We start from the raw sequence: 19,645 nt of genomic DNA on the forward strand, positions 1-19,645 counted from the left end.
CTGGAATGTGTCTCATCTGGTAAAATGCTTGCCAAGCACTTGGTTTGTATATTCCAGCACCCATAAAAACAGGAATGGTGGTACGCCTCTGTCATCCCAGCGTTTGGGTGGTGAAATTAGAAGAATGAGTAGCATAAGGTCATCTTCCAGCTTGGGAAACATAAGATCCTCCAAAATTAAAAAGAAGAAAAAATTGAATATGTAGCTGGGCAGTGGTGGTGCATGCCTTTAATCCCAGCACTTGGTAGGCAGAGGCAGGCGGATTTCTGAGTTCGAGGCCAGCCTGGTCTACAGAGTAAGTCCAGGACATCCAGCGCTACACAGAGAAAAACAAAAAACAAAAAACAAAAAACAAAAAACAAAAAACAAAAAACAAAAAAATTGAACATGTATTCTCTGAGCCTTAGTGATGACAGCAACAGTACACAAGGGATCAGGACAATAGTGAGCACCTGCGCCTTCAGTGTACGGATAGGGAAACGGAGGATCAGAGAAGCGATATGGTAGAGACACATCAGCTACACTTTTTCTGCTCAGTGGCGTCTGCAGCCCGCAACGACAGCCAGCCGGCTCCGAACCCGCGCCTCCGTCCCTCGCGCCTCCGCTGCGCACGCGCACTGGGCGGCCCCGGGTGGGAGCGCTCCTGGGCGTGTGTGGGTGCGCGCGCGCGGAGCGGGCGCGAGCACGACAGCCTGTAGAGAGCGTGCGCGCGCTGACGTGCCGGGCGCCATGTTGGAGGGCTGGCGGTAGCGGCTCGGGGAGGTTCTCGCTCCGTCCGTCTCGCTCCGTCTCTCGCTTCCCCCCTCCCCGGCTCCCTTCGGGACCCCCCTCCCCGATCGCCGGCGTGTGGCGGAGTGTGTGCGAGGGCGGGGGCGGGCGTCCGGGGGGCGGGGGCGGGCGCCGCGGCCCCCGGGACGGCGGCCGAGGGAGGCGCCGGCGGCGAGGGACTGCGCGGCGCCATGGACGTCGAGAGGCTGCAGGAGGCGCTGAAAGGTGGGGGTCGCCGCGCCGCCGGCCGCGCGCTCGGGCGGAGGCCGCCCGCGCCTCCCCGCCGTCGCCGGGCTTTGTGTGGGCTGCGGGCGTGGGGGGAGGGGAGCGCCTCGCACCGGCAGGGCCTCGTCGTACCGCGGCGGCGGCGGCGGCGGCAGCGTCTGGCTCCGGGCCTGGGGAGGATCGCACTCACCGTTCTGGGGCCGAGGCTTGGCAAGCAACAGGCTCGCGAACACTGCTTCCCAAACTTGGAACCGTGGGGTCCCGGCGTTCTGAGGACCTCCCCATCCCCCCCTTGGACATGCTGGAGTCTTTGGACGATGGCGCGGCTAGGTTGGGTGGCTTTAGTGGCTTTGGGGTGGATTCATTCAGATACACGCTGCGGTGGTCCGGGCTCGGGTCGGGTCGGATGTGATGCCGGGACTCCCCTGCGCCACTCTTGGGGAACACTGTAGATACAGCCTATGAGGTGGAGTGCCCCCTTTAGGAGAATTTGCACTGCCGGTGGAAAAGGGTGATATGGAGGTAGGGATTCAGGGGTGCATGTATTTGAGTGAGAGGCTGATTTTCATTCTTTAAAAAAAAAAAAATTTTTTTTTTCTTTTGAGACAGTTTTTCTGTGTAGCCTTGGCTGCCCTGGAACTCGTTCTGTAGACCAGGCTGGCCCTCAAACTCGAGATCTGCCTGCTTCTGCCTCCCCTGTGCCGGGGATTAAAGGCGTGTCCCACGGGCGCCTCTCGGGAGTCTGATTTTCTTAATTGTTTCCAAATGTAGAGAAAGCTTGAAGTTCTGGGTGAGGATAGATGATAACCCTTCTTTTCTTTTTCTTATCTAGATTTTGAGAAGAGAGGGAAAAAGGAAGTTTGTCCTGTACTGGATCAGTTTCTTTGTCATGTAGCTAAAACTGGAGAAACAATGTAAGTAGAAAACATGGGTTCATGGTCAAGGGCCTACTTGTCATTCAGAGCTGCTTGGGAATGTGGGGGAAAGAGGATTTCAGAACACTCATGTAATAGATGTGTCATAATTGGAGACCCTTGGGGACGGGTGAGATAGCCCAACAGGTTAAGGTGCTAGCTCCCAGGCCTGAGGTCTTGCCTTTGATCTGGGAGTGCCACATAATAGAGATCTGATTCCCAAAAGTCATCCTTGGACTCATACACAAATCAAATCAATAAATGAATGTAATAAAAAAAAAAATGGAGTGCCCGGCGGTGGTGGTGCACACCTTTAGTCCCAGCACTTGGGGAGGCGGAGACAGGAAGATTTCTGAGTTCGAGGCCAGCCTGGTCTACTGAGTGAGTTTCAGGACAGCCAGGGCTATACAGAGAAACCCCGTCTGGGGTGAGGGATTGGAGATGCCTTAAAGATCACAATAAAAGTGAGAATCCTTTCTTTGTGTTGCATAACAATTGTTAAGAATTTATCAGAGTTTTCTAGATTTCCATGCTTTGGCACAAAGAACCTACTAGCTTTAGTTGGAAAGAACCTGGGAAAGAATGTTCCATTGTGTGGCTTTGATGCTGTATTGGGTTTGTTGAGGACTTTTTTTTTTTTTTTGTACTGTTGCTTACCCAGCCTTTTGTTTTCTCACTAGTCCTTGTAGGTGTTTGAAGTCTAACTTGTGTTTATTGCCTTGAGGACGTAAGGTGATTATCTGACACATTCCAGATGGTGAGGTTGTCACTGTCTTGACTTTTGCCCAACATCTTAGTAGGCTCCTTTCCACATGTCGCTCTGAACTTATGCTGTACTTTTTTTTTTTTTTTTAAAGAAAGACTCTGGTTTATGGTTCTATAGTTTGTGTGGAAAAAGCTGCTTTCCAAGTTTGGCTCAGTTACTTTGGAAGATAGCCCATCTTTATATACTGCTTTGAGTATGTAGGGTGGGGAGCAGGAAAGAGAGAAGGGTATTTTGGGTTCAGTGTTGATGAGCTGTCTGCTTGGTTGGAATATAACACCCAGCAATGATTATATAGCTTCTCTGTTGCATCATTTTTCGGTCAGAGCCTGTCGTCCTGGCTGGCCTGGACCAGCAATTATGTAGACCAGGCTGGATTTGAACTCTAATCCCTATTGCCCCTGACTTCTTAATTAAAGTCTTAGGTAGCCAAGCCAGGGTGTCTTTATCTTTTGAGATGAAAGCTCCATCTAGCTCAGGTGGTTTGGGACTCATATTAGCCAATCAGCAGACATGACTTATCCACCAAGTGCTGTGGCTACAGATGTGACTGCCACCTCAGCCTCCCTCATCTTAGTGTTATTACTGGATGGCACTGGAGCTGGAATCTAGTGCCTCATTTGTTAGACAAGAGCCATAACACTGAACTAACATTCCCAGCCCCCTTAAAGATTTATCTTGAGCTGGGCTGTGGTGGCACATGCCTTTAATCCCAGCACTTGGGAGGGAGGCAGAGGCAGGCGGATTTCTTGAGTTCGAGGCCAGCCTGGTCTACAGAGTGAGTTCCAGGACAGCCAGGGCCACACAGAGAAGCCCTGTCTTGAAAAAAAACCAAAAGATTTATCTTGAAGCCTTTAATCCCAGCACTCAAGGTAGAGGTGGGTAAATCTCTTGTGAGTTCAAGCTAGCTTGGTCTACAGAGTGAGTACTGGGACAGCCAGGGCTGTACAGAGAAACCCTGGCTTGAAAAAAGATATTTTGAGAGTTACCCACTCTGGCCTTGAACGTAGGGATCCTTCTGCTTTTTCATCTCTGTAGGGCTGGGATTACATGCATGCCTCAACATGCCAGATCTCTTGTCTTTATTAACAAGTATTCGTTTCTTACAAGATTCATTTACGGTTGTAGTTTAGCTTTTTAATAACTAGCTGCATTTTAGGAGGAAATATCTGGTGTAGAGTATAATTTAGTAGTTATACAAGCAGAGCCTTTTCAGTGGTCTGTTAAAATATATGTCAACCTAATGTGACTTTCATTCACTTAATATTTCTTTACATGTCAGTTTTAAAAATGGAATCCTTGCAGGACATGGTGGTGAACACCTTTTATCCCAGTAGAAGATTAAAGGCACAGACAGGTAGATTTTTGCCAGTTCAAATACAGCCTTGTCTACAAAATTCTATGGCAGCTAAGGCTTAGTGAGACCCTATCTTGGGTGGGGTGAAGGGAACCCCACCCAACTCTCAGAGTGGAGAGTTGCCTCAGTGGTTAAGATCTGGCTGCTCTTCCAAAGGACCCAGGTTTGATTATTGGCACCCACTTTGAGGCCCACAAGTCTCTGGAACTCCAGATCCAGGGGATCTGATGACCTCTTCTGGCCTCCAAGACACAGAACACACACAAGGTGCACATTTATACATGCAAGTAAACACCCAAAAAGAATGCAAGTCACTAGTTTTACATATATAGAAAAGCCTAAAAATAACTAGGTACCATTTTTCAAAAGTAGTCCCTAAATGAGTCCCTAAGATATCATTGCTTGTATTGCCCCTCTTCGTCTTGAGCTGCTGACTGGACTGAGTTATTTCTGTGTCATCATAAGAAAAGCATTTTATTTTCTGAAGATTGTCTTAGCTTTCCCAGCACTTGGAAGGTAGAGGCAGGTGGATCTCTTGAGTTCAAGGCTAGCTGCTAGGTCTACAGAGTGAATTTCAGAACAGCCAGGGAAATGGCAGAGAAATCTTGTCTAGGGGATAGGAGAAGGGTATCTTATCAGTCAGGTCTATACAAATCGCCTATAGTTGATCTGCTCTGATTTAGAAATTGAACTTTACTCACTATATTGTTTGGATGCTGTATATTTAGATGTTTCTATTAAAATGATTGGTGCTTTTATATTTTTTTATTACACTTAGTGGAGTGTGAACAATATTTCCAAACTAGGTGTAGCCTTTCTTTGCTTAGTTGTTTTTCACTAGTCCTGGGGGTGGAACCTGAGTCTTAGCTATATTAGCCCAGTGCTCAGCCACAAGTGCAGGACCAGATAACAATACTTTGTTTAACTGGTTCTGGAGATGATATTCATATCCTTCTGTGTGCCACGCAGGTGCTGTACCCCTGAACAACATCCCCAGTCCAAGAGTGTAAGCTTTTTTTTTTTTTTTTAATCTTTTGTCCACAACAAATTCCCTGGTTCTGGAGATTGAATGATTAGGTCAGTGTATCTCACAATTACTACATGAATCTGTTTTACAGGAGAAAAGGTGGAAATAATGCTGTTACTTCCACGAAACAGGGCTGTTGAAATTTTAAGGTTTATTTATTTATTTTTTTTGGTTTTTCACTGTGTAGCTCTGGCTATCACACTCTTTAGACCAGGCTGGCCTTAAACTCAGAGATCCTCCTGCCTCTATTTCCTGATTACCGGGATTAAAGACATGTGTCACTCCTGCTAGGCTTTAAGGCTTATTTTTAACGCGTATGGGTGTTTTCCCTCTGTGTATGTCTGTGCTCTGTGTGAATGCTGTGCCTGCCATGATCAGAAGTGAATGTCTGGAGTTTCAGGGGGTTTTGAGCTGCCTCTGGGTATTTGGAAATGAATTCAGGTACCCTTAGCTGATGAAGCATCTCTCAAGCCCCAAGAAAGTTATTTTTTAACAAAATAAAACACTTCATAGTGCTTTTCCCCTCTACCTGTTTTGAGACAGGATCATGTGTAGCCATAGTTGTTGTTTCCTTACGTGGAGTTGGTTTCTGGACATGAGCTTTGTTAATGCCACATTTAGGAGCTCAGGACAAGTGGTCCCTTCATATCTTATCTTCACTCACTGGTGGAGTGGCCAAGAGTATTTGATTTGTAACTGCTGTTCTCAAGTCGGCGTGCCGTGGCTCTGGTGATGCCTGTTGGACCTTTGTGTGTGTGTGTGTGTGTCCCTGGTAATGCCTGTTAGACCTTGTGTGGGGGGAGGTAGGGGGAGGATTCTTAGTTCAGGGTCTTGACCCCTGTGTACCATTGTTTCCTTTTGAACAGGTAGGTCCTAGAGGTGTACAATTGGTCAGCTTTTCTTCACCCTTTGGGGTTTGTTGGGCTTTTTATTTTGCTATCTAGTCTGTCGGTCTGGGTTTTGAGAGATGAACAAAGCTAACAATGCCATTCGTTTTGGTTTCTTTTTTTTCCTCTTTTTTTTTTTTAAAGGACCAGTGTTGTGAGACAACAACTTTTCTTGGGGAACAGTATACTTACCCCATAGGGATCCTACAACATTCCAAACCATCTTCTCACCAGAGTCCCACTTGGTGAACTAGTGAACTTTTTTGGGGTTATTTAGGAACAGAATGACTCAAAGACAGCTGCTTTATTACCAAGCCACCCCCCCACCCCCCAGGATGACTGACAGCTCACAAAATCTGGTAAACCTGGAGCACACTACAGCCTACAGGCAGCACAACACATTGGAGAATGTACTTTCCTTGTGTTTCAGTTGCTCTAAACCTCCAAGCAGCTCTGCTAGTTTCTGCTTCTTCCAGGCAGCTGATCTGAGTCTTTTGAAGCTCAGCTTCTCTTCCCTGAGAGGGAGGGACTCTCAGCTTTATTGTTTAATCAGTCAGGGCGTGGCCTCTTGAATCTGGTCAGCTTCAGGGAGTTCTTGCTTTGTTTACCTCTCTGCTTAAAGAACTTGCATGCAGGATGGAGTGTAAGGCTAGTACCTCAAACTGTATGGAAATAATATGCAAAAACTTAGATCACTGCATGGCACCAAGTAGTGTCATTCAGTTTGCAGTGGCTGTGATGGGAATTGGAGGTGGTCTAGCAATTGTCCAGGTTAGCCTGGAACTTGATTTATAGTGTAGGTTGGCTCCAGCTGGCAATCCTGTCTGATGCCAGCTTCCTTATGTTTATATATTTGATACTTCAGGAAGGCAATAGTTAGGAAACTTAAAAGTAGTTACTAGTCACTAGGAAGATCTACATTATTACAGTGTGAGGCTGGTAGATCTTTTATAATTTTTAAGGTGGGGAATATTTTGCTTGTAGTACTGAATTTTTTTTTTATTTATTAGTAATCATGTAATGCTGGAGCATATTGATTTTTCAGTCTTAATTTTTTTTTTTAATATCATACTTTAAGAGGACACCTTGCAAGAATCAATTATAGTACTTTTACCATGTGGCCCCAGAATCAAACTCAGGTCATCAGATTGTGCTCTATCTTAACTAGCTCCAGCTTTTGTTTTGTTTTGTTTTTTTTTTTATGAAAGAAACTATAGATTAAAGGCTTTTTTTTTCTTTTCTCGGGTCTGTTAATTTTCCCTTTAATTTTAAGGGTGTGACATTTGAAACTTGGTCTTGATGAACTGTAGTTTTGTAAGCTAACTTAAGTGTTTGTGTCTATAAACACTAAAGTACATACTGCTTTTGTGTTATTGTTTGTGTGTATGAGCTTTGGGGGCATGTGGAGGCTAGAAAGATGGAAACTCACTTCTTTGGCTAAGCTGGTTTGGTTGGAGCTCTTAGGATCCACCTGTCTCCACCCTGCAACTCTGGGGTTATAAGCATATGCAAAGCCATACCTTGCTTTTTGAAAATTCAAACTTTCCTCAAGCATTCTTACCCTCAGAACCATCTCCCTAGCTCTCTGCCCTTAAGACTTTCTTATTAGCATGTATTAATACATAATAGGTTTCAGTATGAGGTTTTTATGCATTCAGGATCTCACTGTGTAGCTCTGGCTGTCCTGGAAGTAGCTATGTAGATCATGCTGGCTTTGAACTCTAGATTCTGCCTCTGCTTCCCTAGTGGCTGAGATTAAAAGGCAACCAAGTCTGCCTGGCAGTCCCTCTGTCCCATCCCGTCCCCCCCAGTAAAACTTTGCTCTGTAGCCCAAGCTGCCCTTTGAGACCTTTCTGGTTTAGCCTCCGTAGTATTAAAATTGCAGGTGAGCATATGCCTGCGTGGCTCACATGGGAACTTCTGCTGCCTTAGTCTTTGTGACTTTTCTGTGAAGTATGTATTCTGATTAAAATGGGGCTAGGCTTACAGTCATATGTACAGATGATAAGCAATGCAGTTATCCTTGGGCATGGACAATATCAGGTCCTATCAAAACTCATTCCTTGATGCTCTGCTTGTTCTGGGTTCACTTGTATAACATTTTCTCTCCACTGTAGCAGTCTTACTTAAAACCACCATTAGAATTCATTATCATTATTTGAAGTTGTCATTGCTTACCTAAACTGACTTCATATACCTGCACAGCTCTCCTTCCTTCCTGGTATATATAGCACATGACCGGATGCCTGAGCCCTGTGGATAGGATAGGTGTTTGGGCAGGTATTGGAAGATTGTGTGTGGTGATGCTCAATACTGTTTGGCAGTAAAATAGGTGACCCATGTGCATCTTTTTGTTTTTTTGCTCTTAACATTTTTATTTTGACATTTCTAGTAATTTCAAAGCCTGAACACTTGTGTAAATACAGTTTTTGAAGAGGCATAAATTTAATGACATTGATGATTAGATCAGCAATGCTATTTTCGTTTGTAATATAAACCTAGTTTTTATTATATGAAGAAGGCAAATTGTGGAAGTATTTGAAGTTTGAGGGATATGAGAGGTTTCACTAACTGGTGTAGGTTTTACTCTGTTCTTGTATCTATAAAGAGAAGATAAGGTGGCTTCTTATTAACTAATATCAAATTGTATCAAGTTTTGCATGCTAAAGGGAATTTGTTTTTTAGATTTTTTTTTTTAATTATGGTTGTATTTTAAGGATCTTTCCAAGTGATTTGCAGTTATTTCTGAGATTACTGCATTCTGTATCTACTACCAGTTCTTGGCATGGAGATTGGCCTAACTTTTTGGGGGTTTTACAAACAGTATTTCTTGATAGAACAATCTTGAATGTGGATAGAATTTTGAACATTTCTCTTTTTAGAGACAGTATCTTACTGCTCAAACTGGCTTTGAACTTTGTATATAACCAAGGATGGCCTTGAACTCTGATCTTCCTGTTTCCACCTTTGTAATGTTAAGATTAGAGGTTTGTGCTACTGTGCCTGGACTACATTTGAAGGTATTTTGCATGTTTCAGATAGCCTCAGAGGTACCTCAACTGTTGAGCTGCCAGATTTTTCATTTCTCTTTTACAATGATTGTAAAAGCCTCATGTCATTTTTAAAGAAATACACTCAGATCTTACACTACTCGTGTCTAGTCTGTTTGTCAAAAGCCGAATTCCGTGCCCACCTGGCCAGAACCCATCGTCCCGTGGAATAAGGGACCCCGCAAGAAATCCCGGTCCGTGGCAGTATTTACTGAGTCTGTGAGTAGGTATACCATTGATGACTCCAAGATAGTTTGCAGTGCTGTTGTCTTCAATTTTGGTATTTTCTGGTCTTTGCTTCTGTTTAGTAGGTTCATAATTTCCTTGTTCCTTGGCTTTCTTATTTTCTGTGGTCTCTGTCTGGTCTTACTGTCCCACTCACTCTAGGATATGATTGAAATCACTGGCACAGCCCAAGTGTGGCAACTTTAAAAACATTGTTGATGGTTCTGGAGAGATAGTTCAGTGGTTAACATCATTTATTCTTGCAGAGGTCTTGTTCGCTTCCTAGTACCCACATGCCTCAAAAACCATCTGTGTAACTAGTTCTAGGGGAGCTTACATCTTCTGACCTCTGTGGGCACTGCATTGCTTGTACATGGTACATGTACAGACAAAGCATTCAAACTGATAAATAAATCTTTTTTAAAACTTAAAAAATGTATGTTGACAATATTTTAGGGTTTTTTCTCCCTGAGACAAGGTCTCTGTGTGTAGCCTTGACTGTCTTGGTGCTTTCTCTGTAGACTATTAGGCTAGACTCTAAACTCAGAGAGAGATCTGCCTGCCACCACCACCCAGCATATTTTAGATTTTTTACCATAGGGTAACTTCATCTTGTCATTTAAGACTGTTCAAACGGGGGCTGGTGAGATGGCTCAGGGGTTAAGAGCATTGAGTGCTCTTCCGGAGGTCATGTGTTCAGCAACCATGGTGGCTTACAACCATGAGAAGCAAACAAAAAACCAAGATTGTTCAAAGGGCCCTTTGCAACAGTCCTGCATCAATTGATGGCGATATTTTCTGAGAACCTTGTTGAGAGTTGATACTATTTGCAAACATTGGAGATTGCGCTTAAAAACAGGTGGTGGAGGTCAGTCAGTAGGTCCTCTTGCTCTCTGAATCTGCAGCTGACACCATGCAGTTTGCTGTTATAGTCAACTTTAGCTAGACTAGCTTTAGCTAGAGATATGCTCTAGCAATAAAATGTATGTAGGCCAGTGAGTCACATGTTCTTACCGAGAATTATGTACCATAGCAACCGTATATGCATTACTGTTCTAAACTGCACAGTGCAGTGGGTTCTTGGAAACACATATGGACTGTAGTGTGTTGCAGTACATTATTTTGATGGCATGGCTGTGCCATCACACTAGGCAATAGGAATTTTTTTTATTTTCATTGTATTCTCTTATTCTGTTGATGACCAAACAACAATTATGTAGTATATGACTGAGTATTTTATAGACAGAATTTTTCATAGTTGTATTTCTTAGGATTCAAATGTGTTGATGGTTTGTTTTTACTCATGGTTCTGGAGCTGAGTGGGCAGAGCTTGACTTGTTCTCCAGTGTGGCACACAGGTTAACAGAAGAAAGAGCTTTTAAAACATTTACAGTGGGGCTGGCGAGATGGCTCAGCGGCTAAGAGCACTGACTGCTCTTCAGAAGTCCTCAGTTCAAATCCCAGCAACCACATGGTGTCTCACAATCACCCGTTAATGAGATCTGATGCCCTCTTCTGGTGCAGCAGCTGCAGTGTACTTATTTATAATAATAAATAAATCTTTAAAAAAATTTTACAGTGAATAGAACTCATGTGCATAGTAGTGCTGAGAGGCATAGGGGTAGGGGTTGATGCAGGTGTTGGTTTTCAATGGCCATCCACATATATATCTATATCTAATCTTATCAATAGGTAGGTAGGTGGGAGGGTAGGTAGATGGGTAGGTAGGTAGGTAGGTCTAGAACTCACTATGTAGACCAGGCTGTCTTAATTCAGAGAGCTACCTGCCTCTGTGGTCACAGTGTTCGTATTAAAGGTGTGTGCCACCATACTTGGCCACTTTGGCTTTTGAGGTAAGTTCTCTCACTGGGACCCTGGACTCACTAATTATGGTAGTGCTCATTAGTTGGGTTAGGTTGCTGAACCCCCTCCTGTCTTCACCTATCCAACACTGGGGTTTCATCCATTACCCATCACAATGCCTAGTTTTTTTCTTCAGACCCAAGACAATAAATTTTAACTTTAAAAAACAATAGAAAATATGGGAGGGGGGGCTGGCCATATGGCTCGGCAGGTAAGAGCACTAACTGTTCTTCCCAAGGTCCTGAGTTTGGATCCCAGCAACCACATGGTGGCTCACAACCACCTGTAATAAGATCTGACGCCCTCTTCTGGTGTGTCTGAGGACAGCTACAGTGTATTACGCTGGAGCAAGCGGGGCCAGAGTGAGCAGGCCATCCTAAGTTCAATTCCTACCAGCCACATGATGGCTCACAGCCATCTGTACAGCTACAGAGTACTTGTATACATAAAATAAATAAATACATTAAAAAAAAAAGAAAATATCTGAACCTTGATTGTGTTGTGTGTAAATATTTGGAGATAAATTTACCTTGTTTACTTTTCATTTCTGTATGTCCAGAATCTGTCCATTTTTTTCTAAAGATTTATTTTTTTATTTTATATGTATGAGTACACTATAGCTGTACAGATGGCTGTGAGCCATCATGTGGCTGCTGGGAATTGATCTCAGGACATCTGCTAGCTCTGGCCTGCTTGCTCCAGCATAATAAACACACTGTAGTTGTAGCTGTCTTCAGACGCAGCAGAAGAGGGAGTCGGATCTCATTACAGGTGGTTGTGAGCCACCATGTGGTTGCTGGGATCCAAACTCAGGACCTTCAGAAAAACAGACATTTGCTCTTACCCCCTGAGCCATCTTAGCAGCCCCCTGTCCATTCTTTTTAATCAGTTTATCCATTTCTTAGACCTTAGATTGTCAAAGAATACAGTGCTTGCCTGTTAAAATCTCAGTTTTACTGTGTTCTATTTTGTATTATGAATATTTTGTTAAAAACATGTCTCATGCCAAGCCAGTTTCCTTTGGATGTCTGATAATTATCATCTGTAGTGTGGGTGGGTGCGAGTGGGTGATTTTAGTGTTTTATTTTGGAGTTAGGTGTCTAGTCTTGGATGGCCTGTATTGCTGAGGTTAAAGGGATGCACTACAATGCTTAGTATTTTTAAAATTTTTATTGGGCATAGATCTCTTGTAGGCCAAGAAGACCTTGAACTCATGTCCTTATTTGCACCTGTGGTCTATCTTTAGCTTCTAACCTGTTAGGTTTATTATGCAAGGCTGGCCTAGAACTTGTTACACTTTTGCTGCTCTCTCTCCAATGTTGTGATACCACACTAAGCTGAGATCATGCTTTTGTATCATTGGTCCTTTAAAATGAAGACTTAACTATTTTAGCTTGAGCTGATGTAACAACATAGAGGCTGCATGGCTTAGTGAGCAGGTCTTTTTTTTTCCCAGTTTCTTAGACTATGAAATCCAAGATGAGGATGTCCTGTGGTGGTGAAACTTTGTTGTCTGGCTTGTCAGTATTTCATCACACTTTAGAAACTTTGTTGTCTGGCTTGTCAGTATTTCATCACACTTTAGAAACTTTGTTGTCTGGCTTGTTAGTATTTCATCACACTTCAGAAAAGGTCAGCTTCTCATGTCTCTAGGCTCTAACCTCATCATGAAGGTCCCATGCAGATGTCCTTAACTAGCCATCTCCTCCACAAGTCATTGCATTGAAGTTTAAGGGATTCAAATTGTAAATATTGTAAGATCTCATAATTGAGTTAATACTTGTCATAAATTTGTGAAATGACAACTTTAGGTTTGCTGATTAAATTGGAGTTGGGTGCATTGTTGAAGATGACTTTCTTGTAAGTGTATATTGAGTTGTGGAAACTTTTCTTTCTCTTTTTTTCTCTCTTTCTTTCTTTCTTTCTTTCTTTCTTTCTTTCTTTCTTTCTCTCTTTCTTTCTCTTTCTTTCTTGACAGGGTTTCTCTGTGTAGCCCTGGCTGTCCTGGAACTTACTCTGTAGACCAGGCTGGCCTCAAACTCAGAAATCCACTTGCCTCTGCCTCCCAAGTGCTGGGATTAAAGGTGTGCGCCACCACCGACTGGCTTCTTTCAGTGTCTTTAAAAGAGCTATGAGAAGGGGCTTGGATTTGTTGAGTATAATCTGTGTGGCTACTTGGGTATACAACAGCCTGTACATGTGAGATGCTTTGTAGCCCTTAATTCTCCTACCCCCTGCCTCTCAAGCAACTGTTAGAGTAGATGTGTGCCACTGTGCCTGACTGAAACTGTACTTCTTTAAGAGAAATGTTTAACATAGTTTTTTAGATGAGTCTAGGATCAGTTGGGACCAGAATGAAGTCAACAAATGACTATTGATTTTGCTTTGCATTTCTACTTTAAAGGATGACCAACTCGTGTATGTGTGTGTGTGTGTATGTGTGTGAGTGTGTGTTTGTGTATGTGTGTGAGTGTGTGTGTGTGTGTGTGTGTTGTATATGGTGTGAGTATGTAGGTCAGAGAATAACTTCAGATGTGTTTTCTCCACCGTGAAGCAGGGTCTTTATCACTGTGAAGACCAGGTAGATTGGTACCTTAGGGGATCGGGGAGATAGATGCTTAGTGAGTCAGTGTCACGTTGTCTGTATTAGCCTAGCATTCTAAAGTGTACACATAACAGGGAAAAATGTAAAATTGAAATTAGCTTTAAATATTTATATTTATGCCTGGGCGGTGGTGGTGCACGCCTTCAATCCCAGCACTTGGGAGGCAGAGGCAAGTGGATTTCTGAGTTTGAGGCCAGCCTGGTCTACAGAGTGAGTTCCAGGACAGCCAAGGCTACACAGAGAAACCCTGTCTCGAAAAAACCAAAAAATAAAAAAAGATTTAAAAAAATTAAAATTTATGAACCTTTTCTCCTGTTTGTGAATATTCTTTTATGATTTTGACATAATTATAACCTAACCCAACAATGGCTTGTCTTAGGGTTTCCATTGCTGTGAAGAACCACCATGACCGTGGCAACTCTTATAAAAGAAAACATTTAATTAGGCTGTTTGTTTGTTGTTTAGGGGTGTTACATCAAAATATGTGTGCCGTTTCAGGTTAATAGAGTTTATGGGAAAAATCTTAATTTGTAACTAACTGAAGATTGTACAGATTGCTACATTAAAGCTCAGAATCTCTGAATAAGGTAAACCTTTAAGTTAGGTAATCCGCTAGGGTGGATGTTTAAATGGCTCATTTGAGTGTGTTCACAAAGACTTGACTTAATGTGCTAGTACCACAACATTTTTAGTATTAAACTATAAGAAATAAAATTTTAAATTGTAATGGAAAGTCAGAAGAGACCCTCCACCTGCCATTTCTGGTTGAAACAGAAGCATTCTGAATGTTATCCTAAAAGAGTATTTGGGTTTTAGAAAGTACCATAATAAGTTTAAGGACTTTTGCATAATTTATTTTGATTGACTTAAATCCAAAAGGAAATAAGAAAAGAGGAGGAATATTTTTTTGGAAGGATGTTGAATTAGCAATGAATCAGGCTTCCTTTCTCTTTCAGTTTCCTTTCTGTTCCACTTTTGAGGGCACCTGGTAGGCACCATCCCACCAGAATTAAATAGAAACAGCTGGTGGGGTTCAGAAATTTAATGAGTACAAATGGGTTGGCAAGCCAACTCCTGTATACACACTGTAGGCAGCAGTGCTGGGCACTCAGTTGATCTCTTAAGTCAAGTCCCTCAGTAAGGGTTACAATTGCAAGTTTGTGGCAGTGGGAAGAGCAGCTTCTGCCTTGAGGATCCAGATACATTCAGTACCTCAGTCTTTGAGTTGATGGTTTGTACATAGTATTTTCTTGACAAGGAAGTTCCCCCTAAAAACTGTGGCTCACCCCTTCCCCCCATGTAGACTATGCTTGCCAGAACTCACTCTAATTCCCTCTTCCAAGTACCGGGAATAAAGCTGTGAGCCATTTGGCCCGACTGAGAAAGGTAGTAAGTGACTTTCTCATGCATACTTTTTTAGCACAAGGTATCTGATGCCGGGCGGTGGTGGTTGTGGTGGTGGGCGCATGCCTTTAATCCCAGCACTTGGGAGGCAGAGGCAGACGCAGATGGATTTCTGAGTTCCAGGACAGACAGGGCTACACAGAGAAACCCTGTCTCGAAAAAAGCAAAACAAAAAAAACCCAAACAAACAAACAAAAAAAGGTATCTGATGCTTTAACAGAGTTATAGTGTCTGTTTCAGTAAGTAAATTAGGTCAGGTTCCTGGGAAGGGATCAGCAGTTTTTAGGAGGTGGGGGACTACAGTGATTAAAAATAAATCATAAAATGCAAGGGTATTGGTTGTCGTGGGCGTCAGAAACTTTAGTAACGACATTGAATTTTTAATATAGAAAGATTAGAAGTGTTGCTTAACAATTTTGTGCAAGAAAAAGAACACATGGCTTTGTCCTTGGGAATCTAGCACACTTAGGAAAAAAGAAAATTTCTCAAGAAACTACTATAGTGTGTTAAGTTTGAGGAACTGAGACTTGAAGTAGGGGAAATAAGATTATCAGACAATTTGAGATTTTCCATCTGGGACCATTCCCTATACACTATTCTCATTGTTTTTGGATTTTTAGAAGCTCAGGCTTAAAAAAAGTTTTCCTGAATTACAGTTTCATTTGCTCTCTTTAGACATCATATTGTAAATCTTCATGAATTTAGAATTTTAAAGCCCTGAGAAGTTAAGAGTGTGTGTGCATATGCCTGCTTAAGTTTTGGCTTCCTGTTTTTTTTTTTTTTGTTGTTCCCTCATCACAGTGACTGTATATTCCTCCTTTCTGGGTGCCCAAATTCAAAGGCATTCTAAGGACCCTCTGGAGAACCTCCTTTCTCACCTTAGTGCTTATGACACTTGATGAACTTCCTTAGTGTGTGCTGCTTTTGGTTTAGAGTTGAGCTTCATGGAGCTTTCCCTTGTTCTGTATTGACAAGGTAATGTAGAGCTGCATACTTTAGGGAATGTTTTGTTTTGATGTTCTCCTGTATTTAAACTGTAGTAGGGGTGTGCAGCATTTTCACAGACTAGGGAGGGGCTGGAGTGGGATGGCCTTGACATTGCGGATCTCTCTAAGACTTGTCTTTACTCTTCCTGAAACCAAGTTTGAAACAGAGAGGTAATGTTAGGCTGCATTGTCAAAGAAATTGTACTGTGAATGGTTGTGCTAAACCCTTTAAGGTGGTATGGTAAAGGAGATGTGGGCACTGTTTATTCTTTGTTATTTTACCCCTTCAATTGAGCTTTTAACTGAACCCAGCAGTCAGGCACAGCTGTACACAGCTCTACCACTGATCTTGCAGCCCTGTAAAGGCACAGCTTGAATTCAGGCTAAAGAATAGTGGTGCTTTTGAATAAGTGGCAGCCAGAGGTAGTAAAGATTGATTGTGTATTATGTTTATTTTCAGACAGGGTCTCATGTGTAGCCCTGGCTGGCCTTAATTCTGGAGGCCTTGTGTCTGTTTCCTGAGTGCTGAGTTACCACCATACCCAGCTTTCTGTCGTTGGAAACATGATTTCAATGGCCCTTAGTGGCTTATAACTCACCTTATAGTCCAGGTTGGCCTTGAACTCACAGAAATCCCCTAGTCTCTCTGCCTTACAGGTGTGCTATATTCTGTCTATGTTTTAAAGGTATAAACAGATTTTTTTGACAGGAAGATGTGATGGCAGGAAGGGAGTCAGTAGTGAGTTAGGGATTTCATCACAGGGAGAAGAAAGTTCTGGCAGAAACTATTGATGGGAAAAATCAGTTTGGTGTTAGACATTTTTAGCAAAGTGGAAACATGAAGTACGTAGTTGAATGGATGAGTCTCAGAAGTGAGGTCTAATTGACATATAGGTATAAAAACCATGCTGGATGAAACCATTATCTGTTCATAAAGAGGAGGTAGGTTGTGCTCCTGAGTGCTGCAGCATTGAACATTTGAAAATGAGGAAGAATGGGAACCTTGCAGAATGCTCCTTGTAGAACACGGAAGTTGCACTGAGGCCTGGAGAGATGGCTCAGCCATTAAGAGTACTGGCTGCTCTTCCAGAGATCCTGAGTTCAATTCCTAGCCACCACATGGTGGCTCACTTCCATCTAAAATGGGACCTGATGCCCTCTTCTGGTGTGTCTGAAGACAGCTACAGTGTACTTACATAAATACAATCTTAATTAAAAAAAAAACCACTAGATAGAGCAGCAACATGGAGGTTGCTGATGATCCTGATGGGGACAAATTAGATTTAGTGATAGAGCAGTAAGCCTGATTAGGAGATATCCCTATAGGAATTTTACTGTATAAGACAATGAAGAAATGAGGTGGGAACTAGGAAAGGACAGTAAAGGAAAAAAATGAAGATGGGAGAAATAGGTATGTGGGGTGATTTACCAATGAAATCTTATGTAGGTGTGTGATAAGAGGGGGAGATTGTTCATTGTTATGTATAGGTGAGGTATACAAGAGAAATCTGGGCATTTCTTCCCTAATGCTTCAGTTTTAGAAAAGAAACGGAGTGAGGGCATCAAATTGGACAGTAAGGGAGTTTGACGTACTAAAGAGAGTGAAAAAGGGTGAGTATACTGGAAATCCTGGTGGAGTCAGACTTGAATGTGAAGTACATAAACATCTTTACATCAAGTACTGTAAAAGTGAATCTCACTAGAGTTGAACCATGCTAAGTGATAGATTCTTCTATACTGGTCTGTCATTTGACATATTGTCTTTATCTTTAAATAAAGAAATATGAGTTGGGAATCAACACTGAGAATTTTCTTCTCCTTAACAAAAGGGAATGCTTAAAGAGTCTCTCAAAGTATTTCTAGGGCAGACTTTTCCTGAAGTTACCTATTATGTGATAGTATGTTATCAGCTCAACAAAAGTCTATTTTGCTGGGTGGAGATGGCACACCTTTAACTGTAGCAATTTGGAGGTAGAAGCAGTCAGATCTCTTGAGTTCGAGGTCAGCCTGGTCTAGAGTGAGTTCCATAACAGCCAGGACTACACAGAGAAACCTTGTCTTGAAAAACAAAACTATAAAACAGGGCTGGAGAGATGGCTCAGCAGGTAAGAGCACTTGACTGCTTTTCCGAAGGTCCTGAGTTCGGATCCCAGCAACCACGTGGTGGCTTACAACCATCCGTGATGAGATCTGACGCCCGCGTCTGAAGACAGCTACTCTGGAGCGAGCTGGGCAGGAGCAAGCAGAGGTCCTGAGTCCAATTCCCAGCAGCCACATGGTGGCTCACGGCCATCTGTACAGCTACAGTGTACTCATACACATAAAAATAAATAAATAAATCTTTTAAAAAAACCTGTAAGACAGTCTTTAACTGACCTATTTACTATATTAATGTCATATCAAAATGTTAACCTCATCCCCAAGTTCTTATATTTCTTTCAACATTATTTTAAAGATTTATGTGTATGAGTGTTTAGCCTATGTGTGTATATATGTATATATGTATATATATACATATATGTGTGTGTTTGTGTGTGTGTGTGTGTGTGTATGTATGTATATATATATATATATATATATATATATATATATATATATATATATATATGTACCACATGCATACCTGGTGCTCCTAGAGGTCAAAAGAGAACATCAAAATCTCCTGGAATTGGATTTACAAGTGGTTGTTAACCACAGTGTGAGTGATGTAAACCTAATCCCACCTCTCTGAAAGAGCTGCAAATGTCAGTAGTCTGACAGCTGAAGAGGGAAGCATATGTGTCTCTTTAGAGCGGTGGTTTTCAGCCTTCTGAATGCTGCGATCCTTGAATAGAGTTCCTCATGTAACTCTCAAACATGAAATTACTCTCATTGCTACTTCATGGCTGTAATTTTGCTACTTGTGAATTGTAATGTAAATCTTAGACAACCCCAAGGGTTGTGACCCTCCGGTTGAGAAGCACTGCATTAAAGTATGCATATTCATTCCTGTTAGATACATTCTTCATTCTTTAACACATCAATCTTGAGGTGAAACATGCCTCTGTCTGATAAGATATAAACAGAATTTAAGTAGGAGCCATGGTTGACCACTTTTAGTCAGTGTCATATGCACAGGCTGCTCGACGTTCATTGGCTTTTGTGACCCTTGGAAGGGCTGGTCCAAGCAGCCACATTATACATGCTTGAGACAGGACTGTCTGCTAGGATTATAGGCAAGGGCCTCCATGCTTGTGTGGTGGACTTAATGTGTAGTGGTGTTCATGTGGAAAGCAGAGGATAACTTGCAGGAGCTTATTTCTCTTGGCCTGTAGGCTCCAGGGATTGAACTCAGGTCATCAGGCTTTGCAACAAACTTCTTCACCTGTTAAATTATCTTGCTGACCCAGAAAGAGCCATTCTTGATTGTTTATTCCAAATTGATTGCCTATAGATTTTAAATTCCACCATGTCATAAAGATAGGAATCTTCATCTTACAACTAAGATGACACTTTTTATAATCAAGGTGCTCTTCATGATTTTTATTTTTGATCTTCATTTTTCTAGGCACTGTGCCATCCTTGTTCACTT

General features: G+C 42.3%; 1 protein-coding gene across 4 annotated transcripts in view; it reads left to right on the top strand.

The window, feature by feature from the left end:
• Positions 1–862: 862 nt before the first annotated feature.
• The window catches only part of Ppp4r2 (protein phosphatase 4 regulatory subunit 2), a 41,115-nt gene continuing 22,332 nt past the window's right edge, over positions 863–19,645 (top strand). Inside the window, exons 1-2 of one of the 4 annotated variants that reach the window (XM_031382761.1) lie at positions 863–993; positions 1,826–1,907. In XM_031382761.1, coding sequence (XP_031238621.1) covers positions 960–993; positions 1,826–1,907 — 116 coding nt within the window. In that variant the 5' untranslated portion in view covers positions 863–959. Of the gene's footprint in view, positions 994–1,213; positions 1,324–1,356; positions 1,516–1,825; positions 1,908–19,645 lie in introns of those variants that run through there. The other 3 variants (XM_031382762.1, XM_031382764.1, XM_031382763.1) reach the window with 3 other exon arrangements.

The sequence above is a fragment of the Mastomys coucha genome, unplaced genomic scaffold, assembly GCF_008632895.1.
Source record: "Mastomys coucha isolate ucsf_1 unplaced genomic scaffold, UCSF_Mcou_1 pScaffold20, whole genome shotgun sequence".
Lineage (NCBI taxonomy): Eukaryota > Metazoa > Chordata > Mammalia > Rodentia > Muridae > Mastomys > Mastomys coucha.